The sequence below is a fragment of the Cercospora kikuchii genome, assembly GCF_019650295.1.
Source record: "Cercospora kikuchii DNA, contig_00001, whole genome shotgun sequence".
Taxonomy (NCBI): Eukaryota; Fungi; Ascomycota; class Dothideomycetes; order Mycosphaerellales; family Mycosphaerellaceae; genus Cercospora; species Cercospora kikuchii.
This window is the reverse complement of record NW_025408582.1, coordinates 3,598,826-3,616,498: the sequence shown is the minus strand read 5'-3', so window position 1 is coordinate 3,616,498 and position 17,673 is coordinate 3,598,826. Positions and strand designations below refer to the sequence as shown.

At 52.1% G+C, this 17,673-nt stretch overlaps 10 protein-coding genes across 10 annotated transcripts; 4 read left to right on the top strand and 6 right to left on the bottom strand.

Moving 5' to 3' along the window:
* Positions 1-941: 941 nt before the first annotated feature.
* CKM354_000139300 (uncharacterized protein) lies at positions 942-3,086 on the top strand (the record flags this gene model as incomplete). Its single annotated transcript, XM_044796517.1, has 5 exons — positions 942-1,171; positions 1,223-1,274; positions 1,326-2,060; positions 2,116-2,513; positions 2,573-3,086. The coding sequence occupies 5 exons, from the start codon at positions 942-944 to the stop codon at positions 3,084-3,086; spliced, it is 1,929 nt and encodes a 642-aa protein (XP_044652452.1).
* Positions 3,087-3,363: 277 nt separating this feature from the next.
* Positions 3,364-4,839, top strand: CKM354_000139200 (uncharacterized protein; the record flags this gene model as incomplete). Its single annotated transcript, XM_044796516.1, has 1 exon — positions 3,364-4,839. One exon carries the CDS (start codon positions 3,364-3,366, stop codon positions 4,837-4,839), a length of 1,476 nt encoding a protein of 491 aa, XP_044652451.1.
* A 1,204-nt stretch (positions 4,840-6,043) lies between these two features.
* CKM354_000139100 (uncharacterized protein) lies at positions 6,044-6,802 on the top strand (the record flags this gene model as incomplete). Its single annotated transcript, XM_044796515.1, has 2 exons — positions 6,044-6,343; positions 6,410-6,802. The coding sequence occupies 2 exons, from the start codon at positions 6,044-6,046 to the stop codon at positions 6,800-6,802; spliced, it is 693 nt and encodes a 230-aa protein (XP_044652450.1).
* A 30-nt stretch (positions 6,803-6,832) lies between these two features.
* Positions 6,833-8,047, bottom strand: CKM354_000139000 (uncharacterized protein; the record flags this gene model as incomplete). The annotated part of the gene is made up of 1 exon (XM_044796514.1): positions 6,833-8,047. One exon carries the CDS (start codon positions 8,045-8,047, stop codon positions 6,833-6,835), a length of 1,215 nt encoding a protein of 404 aa, XP_044652449.1.
* Positions 8,048-8,789: 742 nt separating this feature from the next.
* CKM354_000138900 (uncharacterized protein) lies at positions 8,790-9,265 on the bottom strand (the record flags this gene model as incomplete). Its single annotated transcript, XM_044796513.1, has 2 exons — positions 8,790-9,179; positions 9,236-9,265. The coding sequence occupies 2 exons, from the start codon at positions 9,263-9,265 to the stop codon at positions 8,790-8,792; spliced, it is 420 nt and encodes a 139-aa protein (XP_044652448.1).
* A 271-nt stretch (positions 9,266-9,536) lies between these two features.
* On the bottom strand, positions 9,537-10,362 carry CKM354_000138800 (uncharacterized protein; the record flags this gene model as incomplete). Its single annotated transcript, XM_044796512.1, has 3 exons — positions 9,537-10,028; positions 10,085-10,249; positions 10,306-10,362. 3 exons carry the CDS (start codon positions 10,360-10,362, stop codon positions 9,537-9,539), a joined length of 714 nt encoding a protein of 237 aa, XP_044652447.1.
* Positions 10,363-10,384: 22 nt separating this feature from the next.
* On the bottom strand, positions 10,385-12,463 carry CKM354_000138700 (uncharacterized protein; the record flags this gene model as incomplete). Its single annotated transcript, XM_044796511.1, has 2 exons — positions 10,385-12,358; positions 12,416-12,463. The coding sequence occupies 2 exons, from the start codon at positions 12,461-12,463 to the stop codon at positions 10,385-10,387; spliced, it is 2,022 nt and encodes a 673-aa protein (XP_044652446.1).
* A 252-nt stretch (positions 12,464-12,715) lies between these two features.
* On the bottom strand, positions 12,716-14,183 carry CKM354_000138600 (uncharacterized protein; the record flags this gene model as incomplete). The annotated part of the gene is made up of 2 exons (XM_044796510.1): positions 12,716-13,865; positions 13,924-14,183. The coding sequence occupies 2 exons, from the start codon at positions 14,181-14,183 to the stop codon at positions 12,716-12,718; spliced, it is 1,410 nt and encodes a 469-aa protein (XP_044652445.1).
* A 580-nt stretch (positions 14,184-14,763) lies between these two features.
* Positions 14,764-15,516, top strand: CKM354_000138500 (uncharacterized protein; the record flags this gene model as incomplete). Its single annotated transcript, XM_044796509.1, has 1 exon — positions 14,764-15,516. The coding sequence occupies one exon, from the start codon at positions 14,764-14,766 to the stop codon at positions 15,514-15,516; it is 753 nt and encodes a 250-aa protein (XP_044652444.1).
* A 231-nt stretch (positions 15,517-15,747) lies between these two features.
* CKM354_000138400 (uncharacterized protein) lies at positions 15,748-17,511 on the bottom strand (the record flags this gene model as incomplete). Its single annotated transcript, XM_044796508.1, has 4 exons — positions 15,748-16,741; positions 16,808-16,897; positions 16,952-17,071; positions 17,126-17,511. 4 exons carry the CDS (start codon positions 17,509-17,511, stop codon positions 15,748-15,750), a joined length of 1,590 nt encoding a protein of 529 aa, XP_044652443.1.
* Positions 17,512-17,673: the final 162 nt, after the last annotated feature.

The following is a 17,673-nucleotide window of genomic DNA, read 5'->3' as shown; positions in this document are numbered from 1 at the left end:
TCAAACATTGTGAGAAATTTCATGACAGACTTTAGGATGCCCGGAACCAAGACGACACTGACGATACGGGCATATTCAGGTTTGGTCGCCAAATTCGAAATCTGAGCAAGCACTACTTCGAAAGGCGATTTCCTGCAAGAGTCACAGAAAGTCTTCTTAGCACGGATTCTTCTACCTTCGTTGCGCCACAAAGCTATCATGGTGTACGACGAGCTCCCACATTATTTCGTTGACTCGCCGGAGTGGACGAGGCTATGGAGACCTGGGTGTCGTTGCAGAAGTTTATTTCAGGCTTGCCGCATACACAGCAGGTTTCGGCACGAGACTCGTTCTTGATAGTGGCACGAGGCTTCCAACTGACCAGGTTTGCGCGCATGAAGTGGACCGGATCGTGCGCGCAGCATCTCTCAAAGTGGACATTTTGTGGGTCTCGGCTGCAGCACACAACCGAGATGAGAACCACATACCTCGCTAGAAGTCTTCCTTGCCTTTGTTTTCGGCGTGACTGCCTCACTCAGCGCCATGTTGTGTAGGGCGGTACCCTCAAATGGCATCGCTCGCAAGCATCGCCCAATCACCCACCATTTCAGCATCCTAAGCCGTCCCTGCATACGACGACATTGGACTACGCACTCATCGCAATGCACGCTAGAATACCCTAATAATGCAAGCAATCTAGTCGGGTGTTTCCCTATTATGGACATAGCGATATTCTGTGCTAGCTTGTGCTGCACTCTACTGTCTAGACCAATGACACTATAGTCTGTAGGGTGATCGCCGCAGGAATGGATGAGATCGCTGTTGCAGCCACCGGCGAGAGTGCCTCATCTGAGCTCGGCAGTCAGAGATCCATAGGCGCCTGGAGCGAGCTGGTCAAGACATAAGGTGGCCCAGCCTGAGAACTCCTCTGAGACTGTGACCCGACATTTCCTTCCATCGCCATGAAGTGGACGACAGGCATCGGTGCTCTGCTGAGCGCCTTGTCGCTGACTCAAGCCCTGCCCACGAACGAGGCACGTCAAGAGGAGACTTTTGAATACATCGTGGTTGGCAGTGGTGCTGGAGGTGGACCACTCGCGAGTCGACTCGCTCGTGCTGGCCACAGGACACTCTTGATCGAAGCTGGTGATGACCAGACTGGCAACTCGAACACGACTGTGCCAATCTTCCAGTACGCGCAGCAACGACCACTGGAGAACTGATCAAACTGACTGTCTACCAGGACATTGGTCTCTGGAGACCCCAAGCTTCGATGGGACTTCTATGTCACTCACGTAAGTAACAGCCAACTGCTTCAGTGAGCTTTACTGACGAAGTGGTTATAGTACAAAGACCAAGAACGCGCTCGTCGGGACCCTAAATACGTTTACGACATCGGCAATGGAGAAGTGTACACTGGACTTACTCCACCACCTGGAGCGAAAGATCTTGGGATTCTCTATCCGCGAGCAGGTACTCTCGGAGGCTGCGTCACGCATAACGCTTTGATCTGGATCACCGCCCATGACAGCGACTGGAATGGTATTCAATCATTGACAGGAGACGACAGCTGGAGCGCATCGAACATGAAGCAATACCTGGACAAAGTCAAGAAGTGGTTGCCTACAGAGCCCACGGATCCGACAATTCTGCTCCGTGATCTACAATTTGTTCAACAACTCGCTGGAGGAGCCTCAGTCGCGACTCCTGGCCTCATCGATCTTTTGAAGCCTGTCGTTGGCCTTACGAACGCCCTTCTCGGGAATCCAAATGCTGAGGTAGCTGGGCGAGATTCTAAGCAAGGCTTCTACCCCATCCCTCTGACCATGAAGAATGGCGAGCGAGTTGGTGTAAAGGAATTCATTAGAGACACTGTCGCTGGCGGTTTTCCTCTCACTGTCCGCACCAACACCTATGTCACCAAGGTCGACTTCGATACTACCGGTGAGAAGCCCCGAGCCGTGGGCGTCGAATACCTGTCGGGTAGCTACTTGTACAGGGCCAGTCCTCTCAGTGGCGGTAGTGGTGTTCGGGGCTCAGCCAAGGCGAGCAAGGAAATCATTCTCTCCGGAGGTGCCTACGTACGTGTCGGCCAAACCTGTTGTCTCTGTTCCACTGATGGCTGACAACTTCTAGAACACTCCACAGCTTCTCAAGCTTAGCGGTATTGGTCCGGAGCAAGAACTCAACTCGTTCGACATTCCAGTCCTTGTCAATTCCCCTGGTGTCGGCACCAATATGCAAGACCGATACGAGATCGGCTTGAACGTCCAGCATGACAAAGACTTCGCGATCCTCGACGGCTGCACGCTCGATGCTAAAGATCACGACAAGTGCTACAAGCAATGGGTCAACAGTCCTTACATCCTAGCTCAGCGAGGTGTATATGCCACCAATGGCCTTGCAGCAACCATGGTCAAGCGCTCCGACCATGCTCCTACTACCGATGTCGACATGTTCATTTTTGGCTCGCCGGCGAACTTCACAGGCTACTTCCCAGAATGGTACAATCACATTCTTGATCAACACAACTTGTAAGTTATCGCGTTGGGCCGGTCACACGAAGAGGCCACTGAGCTAATTGAATGGGCAGTTACTCTTGGTACACGTTAAAGGCACATACTCGTAACACTGCAGGAACCGTCACGCTCCGCAGCGCCGATCCGCTCGATCCCCCTCAAATCGACTTCAACTACTTCGACACCGGCACCACCACCAACGGAGCCGACCAAGCCGATCTCAACGCCATGATTCAAGCTCTCAAGCTTTCCCGATCCGCGCTTCAAAAATACAACCAGCTTCCTCTTTCTGTCCTTGGAGGCTCAAAGTATACAGAATTTTTCCCTGGTGCTGAAGTCACGAGCGACGAGGATCTAGGCACGTATATCAAAGACCGTGCATGGGGACATCATGCTTCATGTTCGGTGCCCATGGGCGCCGATGATGATATGAACACGCCTCTGGACAGCAAGTTCCGAGTGAAGGGTGTAGATGGTTTGAGAGTGGTGGACGCGAGTGTCTTTCCTAAGATTCCTGGCGTGTTTATCACGGCGCCGATTTTGGTTATGAGCGAGAAGGCGGCGGATACCATTTTGGCGGATGCATGAGTGCGAGTTAGCTGTCTATCAAACTCTCAAATCCAGAATGCTTCGAGCTTTCCACGATTTGCCTTGTTCTTGTGAGCATATGCGGCACCTGAATGATACAGATCTTCGACGCGTGCGTGCGTGAATTGCGATAGAGTTTGATGTCCCGTAATGCGCTCGTCATCAAGAACCGGAGTGCAGTCCGATCCTGGTCACGCTCCTGCCTCCAACGCGTCAAAACTTCGGCGCCTGCTCTCACACTGTTTCTTGCTCTCTACTTTCATCCATTCGCCACATCATGCCTCCGCCACGAAACGATGAGAGGCAGCCTCTGCTCGAGCGTGAAGAAAGTCGCAATGAAAATCAAGAAAACCACGGCCGTTCCCAGAAGGTCGAATTCGACGACAAGGATTCCGCGAATCCAAGAGAATGGCCACTTTCGAAGAAATACACCGTGGTTGCTTTGATCACACTCACGGCCTTCTTCCTACCTATGGCTTCCAGTATCTTTGCACCAGCATCGAATTTGGTTGCAGAAGAGTTTGGCGTGTCAAGACAGATCGCTCTGCTCAACCAAACAGGCTTCGTGTGCATGCTTGGAGTCGGACCTCTGTTCTTGGCTCCCATGTCCGAGACGTTCGGTCGAAGGCTGATCTACCTCATCTGCCTTGCAGCTTTCACTGTGCTCCAAATACCCTGTGCGTTAGCGCCGAGTATGGCGACATTCATTGTCTTCAGAACGCTGTCTGGACTCTTTGGGTCTGTGGGCGTGGGAAATGGTGGAGGTTCGATCGCTGATATGTTCGAGGCGCATGAGAGAGCGAAGGTGTTGGGTGTGTATATGATCGCACCACTGTTGGCACCTTCGCTTGGCCCGGCGCTAGGAGGTGCCATGGTCGATAGAATGAGCTGGCGTTCTCTGGCCTGGCTGATGTTCATTCTTGCCGCATTGACGACAATCGTCTCCTACTTCTTCATGTACGAGACTCGGGCCATTACGATCTTGCAGGAGCGAAAGGCGGAGCTGGAGAACAAGGATTCCAAAACCGAATACTACGTCGAAGGTGTCAACAATGAGTCTATCCCAGCAAAGATTGCAGGCAACGGCACTCGTGCTGTCAAGATTCTAGGAACACAGCCCATTGTGTTGATCATGTCCATCTACCAAGCTTTGATTTTCAGCACCATGTATTCGCTCTACGCTTCCTACAACACCATATGGACACAGCCACCTTACGAATTCAGCAAAAGTCAGGTCGGCCTCGCATACCTTGCACCTGCGTTTGGTTTCGCAATCACAGCGTTCACGATTGTCGTTCCATTTATCGACAAGATCTACGACCGGCTCTCCGAGAAGCATGATGATCAAGGCCAGCCAGAATATCGTCTCCCTCTAGCTAATATAGGAGCGGTCTTCTTGCCCATCGCACTATTTGGTTTCGGCTGGACAGTGGAGAAAAGCTACCATTGGGCTGTGCCTTTGGTATTCATGGTCTTCTTCGGCGCGAGCCAGGCCAGCATTTTCAACAGTGTTCAGACATACTACACCGAAGCCTACGAAAGTAACGCCGCTTCCGCTCTTGCGGCAGGTTCCTTTCTTAGAAGCATGATTGGCGGTATTGTGCCTCTGTTCGTGAGCAAGTTGTTCGAGAAACTTGGATACGGATGGGGTATGAGCGTATTCGGCTTCATCGCTACGGCTTTGATGCCGGCACCTCTGGCATTCTACTGGACTGGTCGAAGGTTACGAGAGCAATATCCATTCAAGGGCTGATGGGTGAGCACGGAACCAGACTCTGAAATGGCCAAAATGGCAGTTGCAAGAGGCGAGGCTGAGTGTCGGGGATTGGGCTCAAACAGGATCGCGACCCCGAAGGCAGTGCTTATCAACACGAAGAAATCTTCGTGGAGACCATGAGTGTTGCTCAACTTCCCATGCGGCGTTTCTTGGGCCACCCAGCATCATTGCCTCTTTTACTGCTGTGCCGCTTTGTTACGCCGATACCATTCAAATGCCCTGGTCGTCGGCGTCAAAATGATGACACTGCTGATACGTGTACGAAGGATGCTCTGAGCATGAACGCAAAAGAGGACGAGCTCTGGAGGCATTTCCATGGCATTAGCCAACGAGGCTGGAGTTGACAAAGGCACGTGTGCACCGCAGCCGTAGCAGGAGCTTCGTATGGGAAAAGGTCAAAATGGTCGCGATCCAAAGGGCAGGATGTAGGTCCGGTGCATTTGAGCATGCTCGGCGCCTCAGCATAAGAGAGGAGTGGTGCATCACGCCGCGGACTACTCTCCATTGATGGTATTTGCGTTTGAACTACCGCGTCGGAGACGGCAGCTCTGCCGCTGTGGGACGACCACTTCTGCGCCAAGGTCACTGGTCGGTCTGCGGATGGCAATCTGCTAGCCGTCACCATCGCCGGCCTCAATTTCAAATCGAAAGAGTGTGTCAATATGTAACGGAGCGAAGAGCGAGTTGCAGAAACTTCGAAAACGTTGACCGGAAAAGTGCTAAACATTAAAAGCTATTGCAATTCGCACCAAGAATGAAGTCTTGTGCGGCGATCGCCATGGCCGTGCAGCAACAGTAAGAATCTCGAAAGCCGTGCGAGATCACTGCAGTGCTTTGTACCTGCAACGGGCTGACGGTCCTTACTCCGTCCCCAGCTCTTAATGACGCTGTATGATCTCGTCCCGAAGAGACACCATGATTGGACACTGGCCCTTGTCTTCGGCATCCCTTGTCGACAAGGATACACCAACAAATACGAAAGACTTCCCTCGTCCAGATCACAGCATGACGATCTCAACCAACAATCACTCTGTATGTACGTTTTGAACGCTTGGTCCGGTACGCTTGGGAGGTCGTTGCCGGCAGAGAGCGGCGAACGGGAGCGCACACGTTCCAGCGACACCGTCTGAAAGCAAGACGCCACGACCGCTGCAGGTGTGCGGAGCATCTCCCGTGATTTATGCAACTGCTCCAAGGCAGGATGGGAAATGCTATCAGCTCCGTACTGCGAGATGCCAAAGGTTCAAACAAATCGAGGCGTGAAATAGAAGATGTCTTGAATAGACTAATTGTCCTCGCCGAAGTCAAAGCTACCACACACTACCAGCGTGTGAGCACAAACCCCATCGACGAAGACATTTTGCCAATCGACAAGATTTTGAGGAGATTCCACGTCGCACATTGCTGTGTGAAGCGAGACGCAGGAGCCGCACGGGAAGCAATTGAACAGTATTTGGGCAGGTACCTGAAGCCAGAAATCGTACGTCGATGCAATGATCGTTTACATGCGAGCAAGTAATGAATGCTTACACCTGCCTCATTACAGATCGAAGGCCTCACAGCTGTCATTGCTGAAACCCTGGCCCGGCTCATGAGTTCTATCTCAACAAAAAGCAGCAGCGAAGTCACGAGCTATGCCATCACGATTGGAAAAGCTGGCGGGATTGGACGAATCGATTGCTACCTATTCTACTACAAGTTCCAAAGCCCGGACCTGTCTTCCATCTTGGACAATTGCCTGGTGACCTCACTCATCGTCTCCGCAGTTTCTCCTTCGAAATTGCATTTCGAGCATCTTGCGCCCTTGGTCAAGGCGCCCTACTCTTCGCCACTGCCCGGTGAAAGCGACGAGAAGGCTGATGCGAGGTTGGAGAAGATCCAAAATATGCTTTTGGCTGAGATGCAGTCGAGTTTCCGGAAGAGGAGTGCGCCGCTGTGATGGAGACGTCTGTCAATCACGACTGGCGTCTTATGCCTGACTTCTAATCTTGCGCAACTCGGCTCCTTGGTACCCCTCTCTGTCGGTATCAAGTGGGACGCCAACGTCCGGAAGCGCTTCACCGGAACACTCCCAGCGGTTCTCTGTTACTTCGAGCAGAGCACCTGTCAGTACTGCAATCATTGACACTCCGAACGGGATGTATACATTGAAGCGCTGCTTGGCCGGACAGCGAAAAGGTGACGCTCCGAAAGGAAGCCATCTCTTATCATCGCCTTGTGGTTGATCGATGTTCATCCAGCGTTCTGGTCGGAACTTCAGTGGGTCTCCTTCCCAGACGCTAGCATCACGCTGCATGCTTTCGATGTCAGCCGCCATGGAGTATGCCGTTCCATCCTCGTCCTGATATCGACGGTAGACGCGTCTCGTTGGCGGATAGAGACGAAGAATCTCTTGCGAGATCATGAGAGCGGAGACTTGGTCGCCATTCACGTCCGTGCGATGCTCGAGTTGTTCTGGCGTTGGATTGTTGAGGAAGTCTTTGAGCGCCGTTACCCAGCCACTGCTGTTCGGGTGATGACGAGCAGACAATTCGATGAAGCAGCGGAGGACTACGCGCCAGATGGTCTCGTAACCGGGCAGGATGAAGTTGAGCGGATTCTCCTTTCTATCCTCGCCATCCCAGCCGAAGACTTGCATCAATGCATGCTTCAGCTCATCTGGCATTTCGACGCCATCTCCAGCTTGCACAAATTCGTCATCATACTTCTTCGACTTCAGCCACTGCTTGTTGATCTCCCTCGCCAAGATACGCAACTGGTCGTCGATACCCTTCTCTTCCTGGTCCACGTCCCAAATGACCTTCCTGACCATCTTGATACTGAGCATCTGTACGACATCGAACAAACTTCGACTCTCCTCCTCTCCCGAGACCTGCTCTAGCGCGATCGACCTTGCAGCTGCGGCGAATGCATTCCATTTGTCCTCTTTGACATGAAGCTTTTTCTCCACGAGTGCGCGAAACTTCTGCGAACCTTCTCTGTCAGGTATGACGAAGGAGTTCTTGATGCCAAAAGCTTTTACGAGACGCTGGTTTGGTTGAGCTCGAGCAGCATAGGACTCCAGGCTGTTCGTGAGGTCGTGGCCCTGGCCCTGGAACGTTTTGGCAGCAATGATCTTGGTACACTCGACGGGGTCTTGGCTCTTGATCTCTTGGACCTGAACATGATGGTTTCTGGAATTCATGGCCGATCCGGGTGATCCTGGCGGCATATGGGCCATGGGCAACAGAGTGGGTGCAAGGACAGTGATTGACTGATAGAAGTTGGCTATCTCGTTGACTGGATGGCTCTACCAGTTCCTGTTGTTGTTCCTGCGATGGCAAGAAATGTTCAGCCGGCAGAACATGTATATGTATGTATACTCGAGTTTGCCATTCTTTCGAGACATGGTTTGCTTGATTGAAAACATGAGACAACAGCACGCCAAACCTCAACGCAGCAACTACAGCCTTCCAATCAACGCCAGAAATTACAAGCTGAGAACCAAGGCTTATGATGAGGTACATTTTCTTTTCCTCTCAACAGAAATGTCCAGCAGGAAACGTTGCGAACAAGACAGCATATTCACTGTGCGAGCCTGAGAGACGGGTGTCTTGAGAATTGCGACGCTCCAGCAAAGATGGTGGTGCTGAGAACTTGTGTCAATTCTCGCAAATACCATCAATAAAGCACTATAGGCAACCTTTACACTAAGACTGCTTTGCTGAGTCCTGTCCTTCAATGAATGATGCAACTGCTGGTCCTAGGAGACACTCAATCCAATACTCCTGCTGTCCACACAAATCCAAGCGTGCGGAGTCCGTTTATCATCAGAATAGGCTACTTTTATCATTTCACCGTAACGATCCTTCAATCTACACGTCGCGAACAATAGTGGAATGATCTACACCGTTCCAGTCGTGCAACTCTCATCTTCCGGAAAGCCCTTATATCTTCGAATTCCACAAGCCTTCCGCCTTGGCCTCATTCATGAATTTCGCGATTTCCGCCATCTGGTCCAGAACCTGCCTAGTTGGCTTTTCGCTCTTGAACTCCTGACAACGCGCTTTGAGGGTGAGATTGATCGTTATTTCGATCCCTGAGACGAGTTGCTCGAGGCCCCTGGCTATAGTGTTGTCCATGGAACCGTCGCTTTCAGATTGCATGACTCGGGCTTCTTTGCGGAAGTCGACTACAAGCTGGACGCCTCTGCGCATATTCGGGAATGTGTTGTCCTCGGCGTCGCTGGAGCCCGTAAAGGTGGGTCTCATGACTTCTGAGCTGTAAGCTTTGAGTTTTGTGACCCACTTCTCGTTGAAGATGGCTTCGGTTTCTTGCTTTTGGAGTCGTTAGCTGGACATGCGCATGATGGGTGATATTGCAGCATCCTTACTGGACCGAATGTGGGTTTATGGTTCTCCATGATCGTTTCAAGATGACTTGTAGTGGATAAGAATGGAAGACAGATTCAGTGATGTTTCAGTTGCATCTATCCTATTGCGGAAGTAACTGCCCTTTCAGCAGGCCCTGCTTGGAGGGCTACTTCGGTGAGCAGTCACGCACATCATACCTTCCGGTAGACATCAAAATGCCTTTCAAGCCCACCCACCGCATTGTCCCTTCTGTCGAATGCCCCGATCAATCAATATCCATTTACCGCTCGTCTGCACATCCAAAGGGGCATCATGATCGTTTCAAGAGGTCGCGTAACTCCGCAACTGCCCATGAAGTTGCCTCCCCTGCTTCTTCATTTCACCTAGATCTCCCACTCTTCCCTTGACCCTCTCGACCTGCGCCTCAACCAATTCCTCATCAGTCGACCAAATGCCTTCCAGCTCTCCCATAACGACCTTGTCAATTAGTTTGTTCACAGCTTCAGTTGCAGACACAGTGCGCCTACTACGACTTTCGCCATAGATCTTGACGATAGCGTTGACAAAGTGACGCATCCATTCGGCGAGATACACCGGATCGTGATTGTCAATTTTCTTCTCCATTACAAAGTGGAGGTCTTTGGCTTGTGATTCAAAAGCAACAATGAGGTCAAATGTGTCCAGGCACCAATTAGCCATGCTAAGGACCGAATCATCGCGCGAGTCGTTCATGAGCTCCCGCAAAGGTATTTTGGAGATTTGGTCGTTGGTTTTGCGATACCACTTCTGCTCGAAGATGGCTCGAGATTCCTGCTGCGCTGTTCTCAGTCTACTGACCCAGAGTTATGAAGGTAGTGGGCAGTACGTACCGGCCCGAACGCTTTGGCGGGTATGGCAGTCATGGCCTTTCGCGTGTCCTTCTTGGCTATGAGAACCTCCAGTGGTGGTATTGTGGTGATGATTTCCGGTGGTAACCTGAAACGACGGCGGAAGCAAGAAGGATGTTGGGAAGCGCGACAAGCGACGACCGTTTGCTACAATCTTCAAGACTCGTAGCTTCGATTCAAAACGATGCGCAACTCGAATGTACCAGTTGCTTTGTCTTTCTCTTGGCGACTAGAAGCCCAGACGTGAGCCTCCAGTGCATGATGGAACTCCCCCTTCATCTCTTATGCCATCCCCAGCCGCTCCGCCCTCCCCAACAACGCATCAATCTCCTGCAGCTGTGTGACACTCAGAGTGCTCAAGCTCAACCCGCCTACTACTCCCTTATAATACCGCACTCGCTTCCAGAGCCCGACACTCATCCGAGCAAGCTCTTTCGCCTTCGCCGCCGCAAGGAATGGATTCGTGAAAAGGTAGTCCCTATTTCGCAACACATTTACCACCCCTGTAATGTCTGGAAAGTGGGTCGGCAGAAGTTCGTTGAGTGTCGCGTCTACTTGGAAGTCGGATAGCAGCTGTAGACCGTTCGTAGCGTGCACGGCAGAAGACGTCTCAGACCAGGTTCTGACGTAGCTGTGAAGGCGACGAAGCCACTTCTCAGCAAACACGTCGATAGTGGTGCGTTCTGCAGGATATGTCTTCGGCTGTGTCGAGGAAAGTGAGACGCCTCTCGCTAACTGCTCCGTGATAGCAGAGAAATGCGCAGCATTGTATTTCTTTTGCGGAGTCTTCTCTCGTGCTGGCGGTGGCAATTCGGTAACACGTGCACGACCTGAGGTTCTCGTGGTACGCGTCGCGCCTCCTTGCTCGCCATGTCCGAATGAATTGGACTTTCCCTGAGGAGTAGCACGCGAAGCAGTTCGCGGTGTCTGAGGCGGTGCTGTCATGGCGTCTGTCTTGCCTCGCGGTCGACTTGAGCTTGGTAATTCAGTCTTTGGATCGAGTGAAGCTGACCCACTGCGGCCAGCGTCAATGAGCGACTGTGTGAAAGCGCTTTGTCGTGGCTTGCCATTCGACCAGAAGAGATTATTTTCATGATCAGCACTTCCTGTCATGGGCGTGTCGCTTCTGCGAGCCCGCTCATCTTGAGCAAACGCTCCTGCATGAGCGTTCGGTGTAGCTGCCTCGGAGCCGACTGCGCCACCTTTAACAGTGGAGGATGGCTGATGATCAAAGATATGACCGGGATGCTCAGCGTGGTGTTTTTTCATGCCCGCGATGAAGTGGTCATCGCAGAAGTCAACTATCTTGCATGTACTGCAAAAGTGCCGCAGGCCAGTGATTCGTTGATCACACTCGTCACAATCGTAGTCGCTGGTTGAATCTCTCCTCACGGGTCTCAATGGGCTCTCTTCGCCAATGAGTTCATCAAGAGTTTCCTCGTATTCTGCAGTTTCTCGTGTGACTTGCTGAAATCGATGGTCGGGAAAGTCGAGATGGTGTATTCTGCGCCCTTCGTGGATGCAGCCTTTGTGGAAGTCAACCTGCAGACACGTTGTGCATGCCTGCCATATTGGCGATCTTATCTCTTTATGGCAGACACCACAAGTAAATCTTGGACCAGCTTCGCTTGCGCCTCTCGGATGAGTATGGTCCATGGGCTCTGCGTCTCCTGAGGGCGATGTGATGGTCTGGTCCACGGCGTTTGTCGGCGTTGAAGTGAAGCCAAACTCAGAGGACAAATTTGCATTGGTGACCTTCTGTTTCACCTCTCTCTTGGGTTGAGATCTGTTACTTGAGCTCGGCGTGCCCAAATCTGCCTGCGAGTTTGATGTCGAGTCTGCAAGCGGCACATTCTTGACCTGGCAAGGGGTGGCTTTTGCTTCCTGTGGAGAGGCCCCAGCATCTTGCATCACCACGTCAAGACCGGCGTCGCCAGTACCGGAGCTCTCCCGAGCGGCTAGCTGGGTCGCTGCAGCCGTTTGACTTTGCGTTGGCGTAGCATTAGTTCTGAAGAAGGGGTTGACCAATTTCAAAGTGGGCAAAGTGAGCGGAGGAGGGCCCAATACATGGCTACTGAGGTGCGTCGAAGGGTCTGGTGGACGCACCTTCTTCACCATCTCGAGTTGTGTAGCATTTCCTGGTCTCGAACGAACAGCGATGGGCAGCTTCACAACGAGTGACAGCTTAGGTGCGGCTGCAGAGGAGACTTCAAGAGATTGGGCCGCGGTCTGATCTCCCATATGCTTACAACGTTTCTGTCACAATGTGTCAGCAAACAAGGTCAGTAGAAAGCAAGAGACTGAGAGGTTTACCTTCCTACGCCTACACTCGTCGCATTTCGGAATCCGGGGTCCTCCCATGAGCGCTGGTTGGGATGAACGTCGTGGGTAAGGAGTTGCCGTGATCGTTCGATCGAGTCGCAGGATGCTGGCCGAATAATCGATGTGCAAAAGCGTTATTGATGTTGACGTTAAAAAGGTCGTTGCTCCTAATGGAGTCTCGAAAGAGGGTGATAGAAGTGGAGTCAGCCAGTTACTTACTTAAGGCCAAGAGTCATATGCACGTGCAAACTCGGAAGTGACTACCGAGAAGTGAATGGGAAAGTTCACTTTTCAAGCTTTGGCAACTGCTATCACGCCAACTCGTGAAAATCGGGTAGCGACGACCAATCCTCCAGCGAGAAAAAGCGTTGCACTACAAAATACCTGCAGTCCCACCCAGCTGGAATCTTCTTGTAGTAGGGACCCGGCGATGGGTGTCCCGATGAGCAAACCAAGTGCTGCGCAAAACGTGTTCAACCCCAATCTGGCTCCGACAGTGCTCATATCCTCTGTGATGCTGACGACTGTACTTGGTTGCAGGGACACGAAAGCTCCACTAGAGGCTCCATAGAGTATCGACCACAAAAATAGGCCAGCTATCGTCAAGTGTGGTGTGAATGCCATCCAGCAGAAGCCCAAAAGTCCGGCGACGAGCGTGCAAACAGAGAGAACGTTGAGTGGCCCAACACGATCAGCAAGGAATGCTGGGACGATTCTTCCCACCACAGAGCCGGCGGAAAGGATTGGCAGCAGGTAGAATGACAGCTCGCTACTAAGACCTGCCCTCGAAGTCCCGAAGGTGGTAATGTAGAAGAATGGAATACAGAGTCCGATGTTCCCAACGAATGTGGCCAGATTGAAGAGTGTGAATGGCAGTTGCCTGAAGCTGCTGAGATCGATGATCTTGCACTTTTCTGCCTTAGTACCAGTCCTCCGTTGCCATGCCAGAAGGCAAGGCAGCAGCAGCGTCGCGAGAGCTGTGATACCCAGGACTCTTGCGGTCCATTCGAACGTCAAGTGATGGGTGTCCATAAGTTGGTTGAATATGATTGAATAAACAACACCCCCAACACTCGACCCAGAAGCTGCAATGCCGATGGCAAGGCTACGCTTAGTCGAGAAGTATGTCGGTACGATGGCAATGCTGGTTATAAAGAGACAGCCATGGCCAATACCCATGCACAGGCCTTGAGCTAGCATGAGCTGCCAAAATTCCTCGCACATAGACAAGGTCATGAGACCGAAGACAACAAGAAAGGTGCCTATGAGTACCAAGAGCCGGCAATGTCCGCGATCAACCAGTGGTCCAGCGAATATCGTAGTGCAGCAAAGCATGAAAGCTTCGACCGAGCCAATCCAAGAAACGGTGGAGGCCGAAGCGCCTGGGAGCAGCGCGGAGTTGTAGTAGACCTGGAAGACGCCATATGAGCTGATCACCCCCCTAACAGAATGATTGATCAGCACGTTATTTCGTTCTTCGCCTCGGAAGTGTGACTGACCAGGAGTTAAAAAACATGAAGAAGCCACAAAGAACCTGAAGCCACGCTGTGAGCCCGCCATCAGGAATGCCTGGCGACGATGGCTGCGACAGATGCGAAGGGGAGATTTCCAGCGGCGCTCCAATACTGCATTCTTGTAGTGAATGGTGGTTGTCTGGCTCCTGCTTCTCGATATCGGATAAAGATGAAGCGCGTGACAGTGAATTTGCTCGTGGGCTTTCACAGGCTTCTGGTGGAAGGCTTCGCATCGATGCAGCCATATCTGTTAGTGCGCAAGGAATGACTGATATGTAAACAGCAGGACAAGTCTAACAGCTGCCTACCGTGTATCCGGCGCATATCATCTCGAATATATCCACACATCGAGCGTTCTGTGCCAGACCTACCGTGAATCCTGCCGAACATGGCCATTGTGAATTGCGAAGTCGGACGATTGCCATATTGAAAAGGCATAGAGCACGTCGAGGTGGTGTCTAGTGTGCTCATGTGCAGATTGTGGCCGGTAGACGTCCTCGGCTGGCGCTGGACAGACAAATGTCTGTTCCAGGACAGGTAGCATTCGTTTCGAGATGCATATGAAGCTATCATGTCCCGCGAGGATCAGGTTTCCATCTGACCACTTTTACGAACATCCGAGCATGGCAGGATATCGCCGTCTTCACAGTGTCTCAAGCAACAACAAAACGTGGCAGTCGTGAAAGTTGAAACCCTCGCAAAGTGGACGAGGGCGAACGCGATCCGAAGCCGAAAAATGACGAACTTCACAAGCGCTTCTCCAGCGCAACAGTCATCGCTCACTGCACAATACCAGTCGCCAATCTGCAACATGTCCCACACATCATGCTCCGCGACACGCTCGGCCGTCGCACATCAGACAATACCGAGCCCGCACTCTTTATGACAGGCATCCCACCAGCAAGAGGAGGCACAATAGACGAAGCCGATCACAATACTTCGCAAGAGACACCACAACACAGCAATGATCTGAACGACGATATCTTCGGCTCAGCGCCAAACAGTCCCGTGCTTTCTGCTCAGTATGACCGCATTGACGACAGTTCTCGCGAAAATGCGAGAATCGCAAGCAGCAGAGACCAACACCATTCCGACATTCCTCGCCTGCGAAGCATACATATCACGAATGGCTATCGTGATGGCATAGCTGTGTCAAAAGAGTCCCATATTCAGGCTGGTTTCGACGAAGGATTTAGTCTTGGGGGCGAAATCGGACAGAAGGCGGGGTACGTTCTGGGTGTCTTGGAAGGGATTGTGAGAGGGCTGAAGAACATGAAAGAGAATGCCGAGCAGAGAGGTGGGAAGGAGGAGATCACTGATCTGCGGGACGAAGTAGAGAGAATATTCAGCGAGGCGAAGGATGAGTTGAGAGTGGAGAAACTTTTGGGCCAGGAATACTTTGGTGGAGATGGGATCTGGTTATATGATGTAGAGGGCGAGGAGGGAGATGATGTTACGTTTGAGGTTGTGGCGGCGGGGCATCCAGTGTTGAAAAGGTGGATGGCGAAAATGAAGGAGGTTTGCGATAGGGCGGGGTTGCAATTGGAAGGTCACGAAGAAGAAGAGGCACAACCATGAATGATGAGAAGTCAATTTGACGTCCAATTACATGGAGACAGTTCCCGGTCCTTTCTCACATCAGCGTGAGGTCTATCGCCTGCACCTGTCTACGTGTTTCGTACATGCGCGCTGTACAAGTCGATTGCAGATCCGATACCATCGTTTGTCGGCGAGCCAAAGCGGCCAAAAACCTTTCAGAACCTCGCCCGAAGTTGGCGATACGCTCTAGTCCTCCCAAATTTACTCATGCTAATCCCGCTTTGGCACCAAACCCAGTACCTTATCGTTCTTCAATGTCCTAAGGTCGACAAAGTCATCTGGGACACCTTTCTTCTTGGCCTCGCGTGACGAGCGACGTCGTCCTCCGGTGGGAGCAGAAAGCATCTGTACAGGCTGCTTCGAAGGGGACGGGTCCCGAGACGGCTGTGCTGGACCGTATGGAGCTTGGCCGGCCATCGCCAAGGGCTGAGAATTACTGAACAGGCCAGGTAGACTTGTATCGGTGAGGCCCACTACTGGCTCTGGAGACAGCTCCGTTTGCTGTGACACTTGAGTTGAAATGGAGTTGTGACCGCCGTCGAGACGTGCTGGAGGAACCTTGGCACCGGACACCTGCGACCAAGGTGGAGGTTGCGCTTTTGGTGAGGGGTTTGCTCCAAGAGTCTTCAGGCTGTCTATAGCAGACTGGCCATTCAAAATCTTCTGGTAAACACCTTGACTGGCAGGGCTAAACTCCGAGGTCAAGTGGGCAGGCGCTGGCTGGGATCTTGTGACTATGATTTCGCTGCTAACATCACTGCCAGAACCACTGCCGATTTCGTAATCGTCCTCAGTCGCATCTGTAGCCGTAAAAATACGTTGCAAGGACGATGGCTTGCGTGGTGCGAAGGTCGATTCAGGCACAGAGTCGGCACTGGCCTTCTTCAAATTGATGGTGGCTCGCTTCCTCTGCAAGGATCCAGATCGCTTGTGTGGCATTTTGAGTTCTTCATCGAATGATTCGCTCTGTCTTTGGGTAGTGGTGCGCTTTCTGGAGGTCAAAGTGAATGCCATCGAACCATCGAACGCTTGCCTATCGTTGCTTTTGTCGGGTGGCGATCCACGAAAGGTGGCCGAGGATGGAGAACGAAGTTGTGCAGGCTCTTCGCTGTCTTCGGCGGCATCCTGGTTGTTGCGGTTGCTTTCCTGCAGCGGTTGCGGCAACAAAAGAGGCCTCTCGTCCGTCGCTGGAACCACCCGAAGGCTGGGAATGGTTGCTGCCTCTGATGAGCGTATGATCAAATCGAGCATCACATCAGGAGGTACTTACCTGGACTTTGGGACTTGTACCAATTTGTCGGTTGCACCAAGGATCGTTCGCACCAGAGGTTCCTGCTGTTGCAGCTTCATTTGCAGGCCGCTGCCCAACGTGGTCAGTCTGTGGACATAAGAACCATCAATGAGTCTCTCGTACTTGCGCTCTTCGACAAGTGCTCGCACAGTCGTCTGCTGTTGCTGTAGGAGTGTCTGCACGCTCTCTTTCACTTGCTCCAATTCATCACTGAGGGAAGTGGTGTCGTGCTCTCCTATTTGCCTATAGATGATGTCAGGTTGAGAGTAGCACAGCTTGAGGCAAGAAAAATCTTACTGGCCCAAGTCAGTGACCATTTTGTGCACCGCTGTCAAGCCATCGCGCATAGATGACAGGTGTGCCAACGACTCCGCATTTGCGGCTGACAACGTGGAGTGGCGCTCGTCGTGTTCCTTCTTGAATTGTTTTAGGGCGTCCCAAATGGCTGCCGTCTCGGCGCCAAAAGACTTGCTGCGCTCTTCGCACTGCTCACGAAGCGCGCTGACGGAGCTTTGTAGGGCTTTCTGCTGTTCCTGAATGACCTGGTTAGCCTTCTCGTGCTTTTTCTCAAGCGCGTCGAATCGATCATCGCTTCTAGCGTCGAGTGCATTGAGGAAGCCATTGAAGGCATCTTGCACCATTGCATCCGCTTGCATCTCGCCTGGCTGGGCGGAGCGCTCCATTGCGACTGCTTTGGAGCGGGTAAGTTGAGGTTGCGAGACAAGTCGCGTTGGCGAAGAAATTGGTGACGAAGTGATTCTAGCTGTTCACTGGCGCTAACTCCGCCAGTGCATTAGCGCGTTTTGGCAGGGAAGGCACGACCGTTGGGCAAATGGCAAACGAAA